Raw genomic sequence first — 16,299 nt, forward strand, 5'->3', positions numbered from 1 at the left:
CATTCACGGGATGTGGGTGTCACACTGGCCAAACCAGTAGTTATAGTCTAATTGCTCAGTTGAGAGGGTTATGGACCAGACCACACCCTCTGCAAAAAATATCAAAGAAAATAGCCTAGACTCTAACTTTCATCTTATTTAAAGGTGAATGTAAGATGCTGCGTTTCAATTGTAATTTGATTGGTAACAATATTGGACTTTAAGCAAATCACACTGTATTCTTACTCTACAGTTAAAATACAAACAATAGAAAGAAGAATTGGTATAACTTTGACTCTTTTAAAAACTTAACAGAATAATAGATTATTTAACTGCTCAACAATAACTGTTCCAATATAGCAATGGCCCATAAACAAATCCACAGGAAAGGCATATTCAATAAAATAGATTGTCTCACATGAGAGGTTTCTCCAGTCCAGGAGGAAAGAACACCAAGAGAAAATTCTGGTAGAGAGAGAGAGGTATGGTAGCTTCCAAAACCAACTTTAAAACCCCAACATCTACTAAAAGCTCAACTAAAACCATTGTTCTTTGGGAGTCTGACTGCACCCATTCATGCTGCTTCTCTTGTTCCAACTTAAAAAAAAGACTCAAGGCCTCACAAGCTTTTTATTTTATTGGTTTGGATAAAACAGCTTGGCACCTATGGCTCAAAACCTCTCTTCAAAAAAGAAAGGACAAAATACACTTCTTACAGCCATAGTATGTCACAAAAATCAACCACATTGTTGTGGGTGTGGGGTCACACATAAAGACCAGACCAGGTAAGAATGGCAGATTTCTTTCCTAAAAGATATTAATGAACAAGGTGGACTTTTCCAACAATCGGCAACAGTTTCATGGTCATCATTAGAATCTGACTCTCAGATTTTTATTGAATTCAAGTTTTACCTTCTTGAGTGTGGATGAAACTGCTTGCATCCCAGCAAGTGACGCTTCTGACTTTTGCACTGTGAAGTTTTAGGGAGCCAGAAGAGTTCTTGCATCAGAGTTACTAACCTCTGACCTACATTGTAGCAACAGTTTTTATATGGCTGGTCCAAATCAGTATCTGATTAAAAATAGTGTATTGATAGCAGAGGATTCAGCAATGACAGCGCCATTGAATTACAAGGGGAAATGATTAGATTTTCTCTTTTTGGAGATAGTTATTATCTGACACTTGTGTGTCATGAATGTTCCTTGCCCAAGCCTGATGTTGTCCAGATCTTGCTAGTTATGGACAAACATTGCTTCATTGTCAGCAGAGTCACAAATGCTGCTGAATATTGTGCTATCATCAGCAAATATTTTTCCTTCTATAATAGAAGGAAAGATCAGCCAAAGATGATGAGGCCTGGGACGCTGTCTTGAGTCTTCCAATAACCAAACCATAATATTGTGCAGGTCTGATTCAGTGATTAGAGAGTCTTTCTGCTATTTTTGGGATAAAGTAGCCACCGATATCCATTGCAAACTACCAACTCCCACAGTCACCTTGACTGTATGTCCTCATAACCTGTTTCCCATCAGCATCCATTCCACTCTCCCAGTTTTTTCATCTCTGCTTTATGTGTTCTCATGATGCTAACTTACACAGGCATCCTTAGAAAAATCCACTTTCTTCCTCAATCAAGGATTCCCACCACCTTGGTTGACAGGGCCCTCGGCAAATCTGACTCGTTTCCTGACTCACTCCTTTCCCTCTCACAACAAAGATAGAGTCCCCCGATTCTCACTTTCCATTCTATCAGCCTCCATATCCAGAAGATCATACATCATCATTTCCTCCATGTCTAACAGGATGCCACTACGAAACACATATTCCACTTCTCTCTCTTGTCAACAGGGACCGTTCCCTCTGCGACACTGTGATTAATTCCTCCCTCACTCCCAACACATTCCTGCATCCCTAAGGCAATTTACCATACAATCACAGAAGGTGTGAAACCTGCCCATTTACTTCATCCTTCCTAACTATCCAACGCCCCAGACAAATCTTCCAGGTGCAGCAATGATTTACCTGCATCTCATTAAATCTGGTCTGATGTATACATTGCTGACAATCTGATCTCCTCTGCAATGGGGAGACAAACGTAGAGTAGGTGACCACTTTGCTAAACATCTAGCTCTGTCCATAAGAATGACTCTGAGCTTCCAGTTGCCTACCACTTTCAACACCCCATCATGTTATCAAGGCAATATTTCTTTCAACGGGCTGCTGCAGTCCCCCAGCAAGGCTCAACACAAACTGGAGGGAAAATACATCATTTTCTGCTGAGGTACTTTAATGCTTTGGATCTCATCACTAAGCTTAACAAATTCAGAATATGAAATCATCCTGCATACTTGTTACCTAACCCCACAACCCTAAGTCCTGTTTTGTATGCCTTCTCTTGGGACAACCAAACTGTTTCAACTATTTATACCTCATTAGCGTTCCATCCAGAATATACCTCTCTCACAGCTTTTCATTGTTTGCTTTTCCTTTTTCTCTCCCTCACTCGTTCTCTCTGTGCACCATCTTCATGTACACTATCCATTTTGCATCCTGTTATCAGCATAATAAATATTAAGAGCTGAATGGCCACGGCAGAACCCAAATTGCACATCAGTGAACAGTTTATTGCTGGGCAAGTTCCATTTGATAACATTATCAATGGCCCCTTCCATCATTTTGCTCATGATGACTGATGGGTGGGAATTGGCCATGTTGGAATTTATTTTATTGTTTTATTTTTGTGTGTAGGACATACCTGGGCAATTTTCTACAATGTTGGGTGGATGCCAGTGTTATAGCTATGCTGGAACAACTTGGCTAGGGACACAACTGATTCCAAAGCATGAGATTTCAATACTATTGTCAGCGTACTGTTAGTGCCCAAATACTTTACAGTATCTTGTCCCTTCAACCATTTCTTGATATCAGCGGAGCGGATTAGCTGTAGACTGGCACCTGTGATGCTGCAGACCTCGGTGAGGCCAAAATGGATTGTCCAATCTTTTAATCATGCATTCTGAATGGCATTGATAAACCCAATAATTTCAAAGAAAGTTTTGTTGAAACAAAATTGGAATGGTTTCATTTTCAAAAGAATACACTTGATTAAGTTAGCCAGTAAACACATTTGATTATCTGATAGCAAGCACCATGAAAGTACAGCAACCCATTTTAAACAAGACTTCCTTTCTGATAAGCATCTAAGACGACACAAGGTCGTGTTCAGTTTCATTAAGTTCTAACTTCAGCTAAGATTAGACCTGAAAGGACATCCTTTTCCCAAGGAAGATCGTAAATCTGAGGTATTAAAGGACTTTAATTATAATGTGTGGACTCACATGGGGATTAAAGGTTAAAAACCTGCAGCAAAGCTCAGCTTATGTCCTTTGATATTAGTCAGTGTGTCAATTGACATGTTTACACTTGTATGTGACAATACTTTGCTTGATCCTGCTTTTACAGAATTAACATACATCTGGTTACTCAAAATTTTCCAGGTAGATTAACAGCATTTATGACTCTTGAAAGCAAAGCTATTGAGATAGAAGGCATAATATTCCTTATTTTGAGATTGGATTACAAACTTGACTTTTAAGTTATGTTGCCAAGAAAATCACAGGATGTGGACAACACAAGAATGTTCAAAAATAAACAAAGTAGAGTATAATAACAACCTGATTTATGCAGATAATAATGTTTATGTTGTACTGTAATGGACAAATGGCTATTTTAGATTTTAAAAATGAACATTACATTGTAAATATCTCAGTCACCAATCATTTCCTAGCTCTAAATATTATAAATAATTCTGAAATATTGAAATGTCACCTCTATTCCACAACTTTACTTGATATGTCAATTTAGTCCATTCAACAAAAGGGCCTTTTACCATTCTTTGTTGTTGCATGGAAGTAATCTAGCTCATTAGTGATCCAACTGGGCATGCTCTCTGCATGCAATTATTCATCTCAAATATTGCCATCAATGGTACAAGTAAAAACAAAAAAAAATGAAAGCGCTAGAAACATGATCTAAGTACTGAGCATATACAAATGCACAACAGATCAATTAGCATCTGTAAGGAAATGAAGAAAAATGTTTTGAGCATAGATCTTGTCCTGACAAAGGCATTACACAAACAAATAAATGTTGGTAGAGCTGCTGTTTATTTCTATCATTTTCTGTTATGCAAACACTTTTTGTCTGTCTTTCATATACTTTATTCTCTCCAGAAACTGTCTGCTTCTCAAGGCAGAACCTATTATTTGCTTGATGTTCATGAAAGCATACTTAGAAAACAAAATGCTTGATGATTACACATCACAAATTCAGTAAAATTTGTGAATTATTAGAGTCATGCTTCGAACAATTTATGGTATTGGATAAAATAGCTATTCCAGACGTTGAGTTACAAATGCCATTCATATCTGCAAGTTTAATGAACTAATTTCCATTCGAAAAAGGACAACATAAATGAACTGGGATACTTATATTCATAATTGTTATTCTGAACTAATCTAGGTTTGAAAATGGACCTGTTCTGAGGGATAACATCAAAATAAATGGCCTGACAGTACTACTACTACTTTAGAAAACAATGTCAATGCAATTTCTAACCACTTTGGTCAGAAGAGGATTAGAAAATCTTGAAAAAGTTTGTTGACTGCAAAGGTAGACACTGATTATGGATCAATGAAGTATGAGGAGTTGGTACCTTGGATTCTTATAGGTTCTTTATCGTAAACAACTTCTAAGTATAATCACTGATCCAATTTTTGCCAATTGTTTTAAATTGTGAATCCAATGTTTAATTTGCTAATACTGCAAATGGGTCAGAATAGATTCAAATAGAATGCAGAAATTATGATTAAAATGTTTCCTGACAAATTACATGTTTTGAATATTAGTCAAAATTCAAAGTCTGAACAAAGTTACCACTCACCTTCTTGAGAAATTAATATTGGTAACATCTACGCATAATAAACTACAACATTTTAATGGTATGTCTCCACAAAAAAAAACTTAAATGTTAAAACACCAAATTAACATTAGTCAGAAATGTATGACTTTGAGAAAGATGCAGTTTGCTGAATTCTATTCCAGCATTTGAACAAATGTCAGAAGTTCAATCTTAATGAAGAAGATGAATGTAAATTCAGTTAGCAAGCTAAATGAATAAATAGACTGAGTTTAAGTGAAGTATTTACAGGAAATAGAATTAGTCATGCCCCTGTGTAAATTTCTATTATCCAAAAGAAAATTGAGTAACCAGAATCATGTACACTCTTCAAGATTTCAAAGAATAGCAGTTGTTTTCTTCTGCCACCACAAATGTTTCATGATAATTTAAAATGAAGGTATCCAATTGAACTGACTCATTCATAATTTGTGCTAATTTTGTCAGATGACTTGGAAAGTAATTTATAGCATGTTTTGTTGTATAATTATTCAGTCTAAAATATTCAGAATGGGACAAACACAATTTTTAAAACTGAGACCCTTTTTAATATGATACTACACAAACAATATAAATGTTAGAAGATTTTTTTTCCTCAGATTTACTGTGTTACTGCTTTCTGTTATTTACTGGAATGCATGGTGGGGTGGGATTAGGCATGTCTAATTCTACTTCCTCTAGATACTTCACTTAAACTTGGTCTACTAGCATGCTAACTTAATTTATATTAATCTACTTCATTTCGACAGAACTTTTGATATTTATTCAAATGCTGGAATAGAACCCAGCAGGTTACATCAGCAGACAGAAATTTGCACTTATTTGAATGAATAGACATGTCTGCACAAATATCACACATCATAAATCTTTCCACATTACATTACACAAAATAAATTATTAATAAAACAATTACCAATAAATATTTTCTCATCCGAAGTTTAAAAACCTCATACATGTGTCACCTCTTAGCATTGTCACCGATTGGACTCTTGCCTGCAGTCCAATTTTTAATGTTGTCTAAGTATTAGGTGCAGAAGTCCAATTTTTTTAACCTGTATTCTACATACTTATTTGTGTTTTATGGTGTTGATATATTACTTATGAGCATTAATAGCATTTTAATGAATTTTCAGCGGCAATGAAACAAGTATGTTAAACTTGAAGCTGCAATATTATCTATTCACCCTGTCCCTGCCAAAGTTTTGAATGTAGAAATAATGTAGTTGTTTTTCCTAATCTTATGTTAATTCCTTCTATTAGTGACATCTATCATTATGAATTAAGAAATATTAAGTGACCACTGCCGTGCTTCATGAACACAGGGAACTGATAATTAAGTAAATTTAATTTATTAGTTTTCCTTTCAATGTTTATTTCACAGTGACAAAACACATAATTATACAACACCTTTAATGTTTTAAACCACCTGAGGCATTTACAGGAGCATTTAAAAAAAGTAAAGTTGCCATGGTTCCAGAGGGCAATAAGCTGCTCTCTCATTAGAGAGAAATAACTGGTGTTCAGATTAATGTGAGGGTCACCATGCCCAAAGATGAGAGATGAGGTTAAGAAGTTGGGTGGTCTTGTGGGGACCCTCAGCTGGTGCAGAAATTGAATGTGTGTTGTCAGCTTCACTCTGCATTACAAACCAGCAATCCAACCAACTCAGCTGACCAACCACATATCTTAAATGAAGTATTACAATTAAATACATAAAGAAACGTTAATTCAAGTGAACCAAAAATTTGATTAAAGAAATACATCATAAAGGAGAAAAGACGTCTTAAAAGTGAAAAGCGAGGTACAAGGAATGTATTCCAGGGGTTGGAATCTTGTCATCAGAAGACATTGCCAATAATATTGGAGCTTTTAAAATTTGGGGTATAGACACAGCCAGAATTAGAAGCGTACAGACATCTCAGTTGTAGATCTGGAGGTGATTGAAAAGATTGGGAGGAATGAGAGTTAGGAGGGGTTTGGAAATGAGGATGAGAAGTTTAAAACCAAGATGTTGCTTGACAGGCAACCAGTGTTGGTCAGCAGGTATAGTATTAATAGAGGACTGGGACTTTCTGCAAGGTAAAACAGCAGACCATAAGATGATTTCACGCTAACAAATTGTAAAATGTGGCACACCAGCCAGAAGTATAGCAGAACAGTCAAGGATGAGGTAACAAAAACATGACTGAGGGTTTCAGCAACAGATGAGCTGAGACAGGAGCTGACGTCACCAGAGGTGGAAATAGAATGTGCTGACATGAATATTCGACAATTTATTAACATTATAAATATGATTTATTAATGGAACATTGTTTGTTTTTAAAATGATAACATCTACTATTCATGCTTAATTCAAAACAAATAGAAAATGCTTCCCCCAGCCTCCAACCCCCTGATTTAAAGGGACACAAAACTTGCAGGAAATTTGGTGAAGAACTGTTTAAAAAAAAATCCCAGTTAAGAATTTAGCTTTGGGTGTCGAAATCAAAAACGGCTCCAGATTGCCCCGACTGATGCTGCCTGCCCTTACCTGCTTTTATGGAGTGACAGCATCCATCCATTGGAACCATTGAACATCCTCCCCTCTCCTCTTCGTGTTCTGTTGCCATGGTTCCCCGTTGCCATGGTGCTGTCACTCAGGGTAACTGCATCGTTGTGGCCGGGCTGCAATCACCACGCAGGCGCGCTCGCCGCCCGAGCAGCTGCTGTCAAGATGGCGGGAGGGTGTCAGGCGTCGATGCTTTTTGGGCTTTTTCTCCTCCTGGCGGAGAGTAAGTAACAGGCACTGGACGAGCGAATAATACCTTGTGTTTTTGTCAGGGTTTGACTGTATTTTAAAGTATTGTGTGTGTGTTTTTTTTCCCCCCGTTTTATTTTACGGTACTGGGGAGCCAGGTACAAATTTCTCTGTCCGTTACTTTGCGCTTTAATAGGTTTTCATTTCCCGGTTTAAAGTACTTCAACTGTTTCTAATACGATACTTTATGAGTAACATATCTTTTGAGAAAGCAACTGTTCTCCAAAAACAAGTTTACTTAGAATCCTGTTGTTGGAGCAAAGCATGGTTTAAATGCTGGAAGTTGAGTTTAAGCAGAGGTTGCTACTTATTTGGTTCTGTCACAAAACGAGTTATTTCTAATTAAATGGACGTGTTGTGTTGTTTATGGAGATACACGATTGGATGTCTTCCACCACGATAACTGAGTTGCTAAAATTGTCTGATTCCAGCTGGGCTTTGGGCACAAAGTAACTCGCTACCCCTCCTGTGGCTCATTCACTTTATTTTAAAAGAGACTAACAACATTAGATTTCAGAATCCGCATTCACTGACTTTTGCTGCGGGTTTGAATCCTCGCTTGATGCGATGTCTATCTTACAATCTCGGGATATGTGCCAATGGAGTTTGCCGTGGTCGCTTACTTTTTTAAAAAAAATGAAAAACTTTTGTTTCCGGGGTCCTTAATTAAAAATAATACTAGTAAATGAACATGCGACTTTACTGTTGATTTGGGTTGCGGGACACTAGCCAGAGTCGGATTTCTTTCACAAATGTCATAAGTGAAACTGGAACAAAAAGTTCACGAAAGCTTCAATCAGAAAGCATCTGCGTAGCGAATACACTTCAGAAGATCGTTGTTGAGTGGTTACCAATGCGCAGCGTTAACCAATTCTCTCGCTTTAAAAGACGCTGTCTTCCAAGCAGTACGTTTCCTACATTTTGTATATTTTTTATTATTCCCCCTCTTCCAGTATTGTTACAGTAACGTACTGTGTGACTGCTGTGGATGAAGATATGTCCGTCGATCTAAAAGTATTGTGCAGTAGCATAACTAATAAACTTCCTTTCATCAAGATAAAGAAAAGCTAAATGTCATTCATGAAACATGTAGGTTTTATTTTTAAAAATGTGCAGTATGGATGATTTGGTGATGTATGGAGATTGTACTATAGTACAAAGAATGTACTGGAGACGCTTTTGGTTGTGATATACAGTTCCATTCTCTATTGCTTTTTTTTCATAATAAAATATGAATAATTGCTAGTATGGGTAACATTAATGTGGTAATTATTGGCCCAAGTTTGAGCTCTAGCTGGGCAGATAGCTTGACTTCTTTCCTCCTTAATGGAATAGCATGCTTGCATAAGTTGGCAACAGTGCAAATATCTGGCTACAAATAGGGACAGAGACCTCTTGCAACAGTTAAAAAGTGCACAGGATCTGCTATCTTAATATTTTAATTGGTTTTGCTAGTTATACTAATGCATACTCAAATGCAGTTTGAGATTATCGTAGAGTGAATTTTATTCTGCACAAGATTTGTACCTAACGATATCAAACAAAAATCATGTGTGACTATATTGTACAAGGAATGAGAGTCATACAACACCAGAAAAAGGGTTGGTGACTAGCCTTCCCTTGTTTCAGTCTGGCTATTTTAAAAGGCTTTCCTTTTATGTTAACTGGTAATCTTTTAGTGCTAACATTTTGTTGATCATTTCTCATTCAATTCTTTTCTGCATTTTGTGTTCTGCTTGTTTTATTATGAACCTGACATTACCTTAACCTTTTCTATTTAGTCTGTTCACCTCAGATTTGTATACTTTTAAAAACAAAAGTAGAATTTGCTTGAAAAGTTCAGCAGGTCTGGCAGCATCTACAGAGAAAAATCAGAGTTGGGTCTCTGGACCCAAAAAATTAACTTTGATTTCTCTTCATAGATGCTGCCAGACCCACTAAACTTTTCCATCCATTTCTGTTTTTGTTTCTGATTTCCAGTATCTGCTGTTCTTTGGGTTTTTACGTGGTATTCTTTCATCCTGCTGATGCAATGTATTTGGTCTCTGTCTGGTGGAACAAAAGTTCTGTTATTTTCTTGGGGACTTTGAGTTTGAAGTATATTGGTTGAAATTTGCATTTGTCATTTTAATGCCTGTACAGAGTTACTGTAGCTTTTCACTATTTAAGAACTTGCAGTGTAAAACTAGCTTTCAGGATTGCTTTTATTTCCCTTTTAATGTGATAAAACAATAATGATCTGGTAAAATGGCTGATGTTTCTCGATCTTGATACATGTTCATAGATATTACAAGAATGGGCTGGCACTGTCTTTAGGCTGTTCACTGCTTTGTGGAGTTGTTTACCTTTTTAAAGAGAGAGAGATTTAGATTAGGTTCCCTCCAGTATGGAAAGAGGCCCCTTGGCCCAACGTGTCCACACCGACCCTCTGAAGATTAACCCACTCAGACCCATTACCTTACCATATATTTACCCCTGACTAATGCACCGAACACTATGGGCAATTTAGCGTGGCCAGTTCACCTGATCTGCACATCTTTGGATTGTGGGAGGAAACTGGATCATCCGGAGGAATCCAGAGGAAACCCACGAAGACATGGGGAAAATGTGCAAACTCCACACAGACAGTCAACCGAGGCTGGAATCGAACCCGGGTCCCTGGCACTGTGAGGCAGCAGTGCTAACCATTGAGCCACCATGCTACTCCCTTGAAAAGTAATGTGAAGTTATACTTTTGCCAACCTGGTATACCACCTTGGCAACATGCCCTTCTTTTGGATTCTCATTTTCAGGCTCACAGTAAAGGAGAACTCTTGTACTCTTCTCACACATTTGAGCGAATTCATCATGCCTGTGTTTTTTGCCTAGAATTTGTCACACTTATATTTATGCATGGTTCTTAGATGTTATCAAAAGTAATTGGGCCATGAGATCATTCTCTGGAAGGTAGACATCCTGCTAATTTTCTGTCTGGCATGTGAACTCTCATAGTTGCACTATTCAAATGCCTTGCATGACACGGTGTGTTTAGTTCATCATATATGTGTGAAATACTAATTTTAGTCATTTGTAATTGTAAAGTAATACTGTTCCTGTTTTTGTATAAGAACATTTATCATAATTCTCTCTCCAATAAACCCACCCCCCTGCCCACCTCCAAAAAGCTGCTATGTTCCATAATGAAATTACATTGATGCTAAGATTGGACACGAGGAAATCTAACATTCTAGAATGAAGTTCGTTGAATCAAAAAGCATATAACTAAAATTACACTGCTAATTGAAGAAAAACTCCAGGTAAGAATATCATTCAGGCAAAATTATTTAATTACTTAAAGTATGTTTGTTTTCTGATTATTTATTTTATTTTCTGTACAAAAGTACAAAATATCCATGCTGAAAGTAGTCGTCTTTTCATTTTTGCATGTACTACTGAGACAGTTTCTGAACTTGGCAATGCTGGTAATATCATGCCATGAGTTAAAATATTTGTGTTTTTGTGAGATGGCGAGGAGGTGAAACTGAAATGAACAAACTAAGCGTTCATTAACTGTTTGCTATTAAGATTTCACCACTTTGTGACTGGAAAGAATCTTTCTTCACAATGCAGGATACGGAGAAATTGTGCATAGCTTCAATATTTTAACAAGGCTAGTTATAAAGCTGATTTAGAGTTTCTTTAGAACAAGAAGTCTTTGTTCCTAGTGGAAAACAGCAATCACGCTGCTAACTCCTCCAACAAACCAGGTTTTGTTTTGGTCAATAATAGCTTGGACAAAAGCAAGAAATGCAGAACTTGATAGATCTATGCATTGTACACCTACCTAGAGACTTCAGCAATAAACCTTCATTGTGTAAGAGAACAAACACTACCAACCTCATTTCATTACACAAATTCCTAAAAATTATGAATCTTCCCTTTTGGATAATAAAATGTCTCAAGACTGTTAAAATAGTCTGTTTCTTTTAGTTATAAAATATGATGGGCCAATGGGCTGAGAAGTGGCAGATAGTTTAATTCAGATAAATGTGAGGTGCTGCATTTTGGGAAAGCAAACCTTGGCACGAGTTATAAACTTAATGGTAAGGTCCTAGGGAGTGTTGCTGAACAAAGAGACCTTGGAGTGCAGGTTCATAGCTATTTGAAAGTGGAGTCGCAGGTAGATAGGATAGTGAAGAAGGCATTTGGTATGCTTTCTTTTATTGGTCACAGTATTGAGTACAGAAGCTGGGAGGTCATGTTGTGGCTGTACAGGACATTGGTTAGGCCACTGTTGGAATATTGCATGTAATTCTGGTCTCCTTCCTTTCGGAAAGTGTTGTGAAACTTGAAAGGGTTCAGAAAAGATTTACAAGGGTGTTGCCAGGGTTGGAGAATTTGAGCTATAGGGAGAGGCTGAACAGGCTGGGGCTGTTTTCCCTGGAGCATTGGAGGCTGAGGGGTGACCTTATAGAGGTTTACAAAGTTATGAGGGGCATGGATAGGGTAAATAGGCAAAGTCTTTTCCCTGGGGTCAGAGAGTCCAGAACGAGAGGGCATAGGTTTAGGATGAGGGGGGGGGGAAGATATAAAAGAGACCTAAGGGGCAACTTTTTCACGCAGAGGGTGGTATGTGTATGGAATGAGCTGCCAGAGGAAGTGATCAAGGCTAGTACAATTGCAACATTTAAAAGGCATTTGGATGGGTATATGAATAAGAAGGGTTTTGAGGGATATGGGCCGGGTGCTGGCAGGTGGGACTAGATTGGGTTGGGATATCTGGTCAGCATGGATGAGTTGGACCAAAGGGTCTGTTTCCATGCTGTACGTTTCTATGACTCTAAGTTGGGAAAGGGAGTGCATTTTCAGTATGTAACTAGTGCAGTACTACAGGTATCTGTGTTGGATCCACAATTATTTACAATCTACATTAATGACTTGGGTAAGGGAAACTCTACCATGGTAGAGTTTGTCAATGACACAGAATTATGTGTTAAGGCAAGCATTGAGGATGCCACTAATATATCAAGGGCTGTAAACAGTTTAAGTGAATGGACAAAAACTTGGTGAATGGAATATGATGGGAGAACATATGAGGTTATGCACTTTAGCAGGCTTGTACTCACTGGAATTTAGAAGAATGAGAAGTGACCTTATTGACACACACAAGATTCTTAGAGGTCTTAGAGCCTCGATGCTGAGAGATTGGTTCCACACTCTCGAGGGAAACCTCGGTGTTTTCTGCGAGGAAGGGGCCATCAATTTAAGAGAGAGAACCTCTTATCCCAGTGGATAGTCAGTCTGTGGAATGCTTTATTGCAGAGACCTGTGGAGGTTGGGGTGTTCAGTATATTCCAGGCTGAGATGGATAAATTTTCATTTAGTAAGGAAATCAAGAGTTATAAGGAAAAGGCAGGAAAGCAGAGTCAAGGATCATCCATAATTTCATTCGAATAGTGGGGCTTACTCTGTAAGCTCTGAATCAAAATACCTGTGCAGGCTCTAACATTTATGGGTAATGTTAAACAGGACATTAGAGATGCATGCATTAAGAATGCTACAGAAATCATGGATTATTTTGATCCACACAAGGACTGAGCAAACATGATTAGCAATAAAACTCCAGCTTTGCTGGAATGTGTACAAGGTTTGTTTAGATAGTACATTGACATACCAACTAAGAGCAGGCCATCCTAGATTTGGTTCTGTGCAGTGGAAGAGTTAATTAATTAAATCAATCTTGTTGCGAGATGTCCTTAAGGAAAATGTGACCATAATGTGGTAGAATTCTTCATTGGGTTAGAAAAAAAAAGGACATGCTCCAAATTGCACAAACTCTAAACAAAAGAAACTTTTAAGGATGTGACATGAATTGTGATCGACTGGACAACGTCATTGAAAAGTATGACATTGGATAGGCAATAGATAATATCATGATGTTGAGTTAGAGGATCAGTCATGATCATGTTAAATGGCAGAGCAGGGTTGATGGACTGAATGGGCCACTTTTGTTTTCTGTGATACCATGGGTGGTCAGTCACTGATTATATTCAATATATTTTAACCTGTTTATGAAAGCTATTGTTTTATAATATAGCAATACAGCAATATAGAAAGATGTATCCTAAGCGTCAGAAACAAAGGTTCAGCTTTTATTTTCCCAGCAATATCTTTGACAGACACACAGCTAAAGGGAAGTACCACTCCTATCTTCACTTTAAAATTTCTTCCTGTAGAATTGTGCAAAAATCCCCATCATCTAAAATACTGGGCAGTTTTCTAATATCTAAGACACTGGACAAAATGCTGAGCTTAGGCTGCAGCAAACAGCCAGAGTGATTTTTGTCCAGGATTGTTGTTGAGTCTGGAATTCCAATTCACATCTCCACTCTAAAAGAACAATCAACCAAACCTAACACTCGATTTTTATACCTCGCACCCAGCACAGATGATATGGAGCCTATACAGATACAACATTCATCTTCAATCAAAATCCATTCACACGTATGCTTAACTATCAGGAAGCCAGTTGACTTGAGAAGGAAATAGCAGAAACACTGTGGACACCACAGATTTGAGGGGAGATAAGGGAGCTGGCAGTCTACACCTGATATGACCTGAGGTGAGAACCTTTTTTTTCAACAACAAGCTTCTGCACAAACTGCTTCGCTATAGGCCTCCAGTCTCAACAAGCAGCTTTGCATCCAAGAACAGAGGCTGAATTGGAAGCCAAACCAAGGGCGTCCTCTGAACAAAGGACATCCGAGAGGGATGATGCCAACCAAGTGCTGTCTGAACAAAAGCTTTCAGACGCACGCTTGTTCTGAGCCAAGAGAACCAACAATCAGAACCTCAGCAACCAGATGCATTTTAAAATTGTGTTCTCAGTGGTGAGCTGAAACTCCTGAGACCCAAAGTTTCCGACCTAACTAGCAGGGAGGGGAAGGTGGATGGTGATGGAACCCTGGCACGAAGGGCAGGAAGCCTGATTAAATTTCTGTGATTAAAACTGCTCTTTAGGTTCTAATAGTGTATTTAGTGTAATGTATTTAATTACTGTCCTCTGTATAATTGTGTTAATTTTACTGTTTTATTGCATTTGCTGTTATTTCTTGTATGATACTTACCTTTTTGTATATAAGTGAAAGCAGCGATTACTTTACCCCGAAACACTTCCTTTCTCATTCGCTAAATAAGTCCAGGGTTTAGAATCTGGGATCTAGGGGTGATTTGAACCACCGAAAGTCAGTAAATTACTGATTGGAAGCCAGAACCCTACATTTCTGAATTACAAGGTTGCAAGTGTTCATTTCAGTGACATTTTGTACGTCATTTGATATGATTCTCTGTTTTGCGCAGAATCAAACGGACAGACTAAATCACAAACTTTTAATCACTAAACTCTAAGAAAAAATACAGGGTTTTTTTTCAATCCCTATTTACTTAAATTGCTAAGCCATTTAATACTTTTTAAAAACCAAAAGAACCATAAATGCTGGAAATCAGAAACAAAAATAGAAGTTGCTAAAAAGGCTAAGCAGGTCTGGTGACATCTGTGGAGAGGAATTCAGTTCTCAGGAAGGGCCACTGAACCTGAAATATTAATACTTAGTATTTGATAACTTTGTTACCCTGAAGATTTTCACAAGCTTAAACACTGTGTACTTCTACTGGTAAGGGTCTTTTCTGAACTTAACCTATTTGTGGCCCCAAGCATCCCATTCTCTGATCATAAAGACTGGAGAATCTGTTAAAGCCTAAGAAATTTCTGTGTTAATAGAAAGGAAATTTGCTTCACTTATAAGTGATGCTGACTTCTTTTAGCAGGGAACCTGATGGCCATAAACTCAATGACCAGATACTTTGGTTCACTGAGCATTTTGGTTTTCTTGTTTTCAATCGTGATAGATTAATACTGAGATATTCAACTTGTGTAGTTAAAGCAACATTGATATAATTATGGCACATTTGGCATGATATTAACTCAGAGGTTAGAAATGGGGTCAAGATTGCAAATGACCAAGGTGGAATATAGAAATATATTTTTTCATACGGTTCAACACTGATGATTGTCGGTAAGAGCTTTCAGTTCTCTACCCCTATTTGTGAAAACCCAGTACGAGCTGTCTGCTGCTGCTGTGTTCAAGTTGTCTGATGTGAAGTTGTCAGTAAAATGGCTGTTCTACCAAATGTCATGTGCCCATGAATTTATGTTGAAGCTTCCTAAGAAACAACTAGGCAATAATTTAGGTTACGGCATTACTTGGTGGTTTTGATTTGAGGTTGATGTACTACAATTGCACCCCTTGTAAGGCAATTGTGATAAAACTGCCCAACTGAAAAAAGTCCTTCTCTGGGGTATTCTTTGGACTAGGCTAAAATGAAATAGCCTTGAAATCGTTTGACATTTTTAGTGTTGTCATGACAAGTGAGTGTTTTGGTTCAGTTCCAAAAGTGGTTATATTGTGTTTTGTATTTGGCATTTGGAATAAGTTGAGAGCTGGGTTGCACTTAATAAAATTTGAAATCGCATCACGTACTCTTGAGCTTGTTGCAGAAATGAGACACTTTTTGACTGACTTGCTT

General features: G+C 37.7%; 1 protein-coding gene across 1 annotated transcript in view; it reads left to right on the forward strand.

Moving 5' to 3' along the window:
* The first annotated feature begins 7,602 nt into the window (after window positions 1-7,602).
* The window catches only part of jam3b (junctional adhesion molecule 3b), a 78,829-nt gene continuing 70,132 nt past the window's right edge, over window positions 7,603-16,299 (forward strand). The window contains exon 1 of the mRNA XM_072593178.1: window positions 7,603-7,708. Within this exon, the coding sequence (XP_072449279.1) occupies window positions 7,651-7,708 (58 nt within the window). The 5' untranslated portion in view covers window positions 7,603-7,650. The remainder of the gene's footprint in view (window positions 7,709-16,299) is intronic.

Source organism: Chiloscyllium punctatum, chromosome 23, assembly GCF_047496795.1.
Source record: "Chiloscyllium punctatum isolate Juve2018m chromosome 23, sChiPun1.3, whole genome shotgun sequence".
Taxonomy (NCBI): domain Eukaryota; kingdom Metazoa; phylum Chordata; class Chondrichthyes; order Orectolobiformes; family Hemiscylliidae; genus Chiloscyllium; species Chiloscyllium punctatum.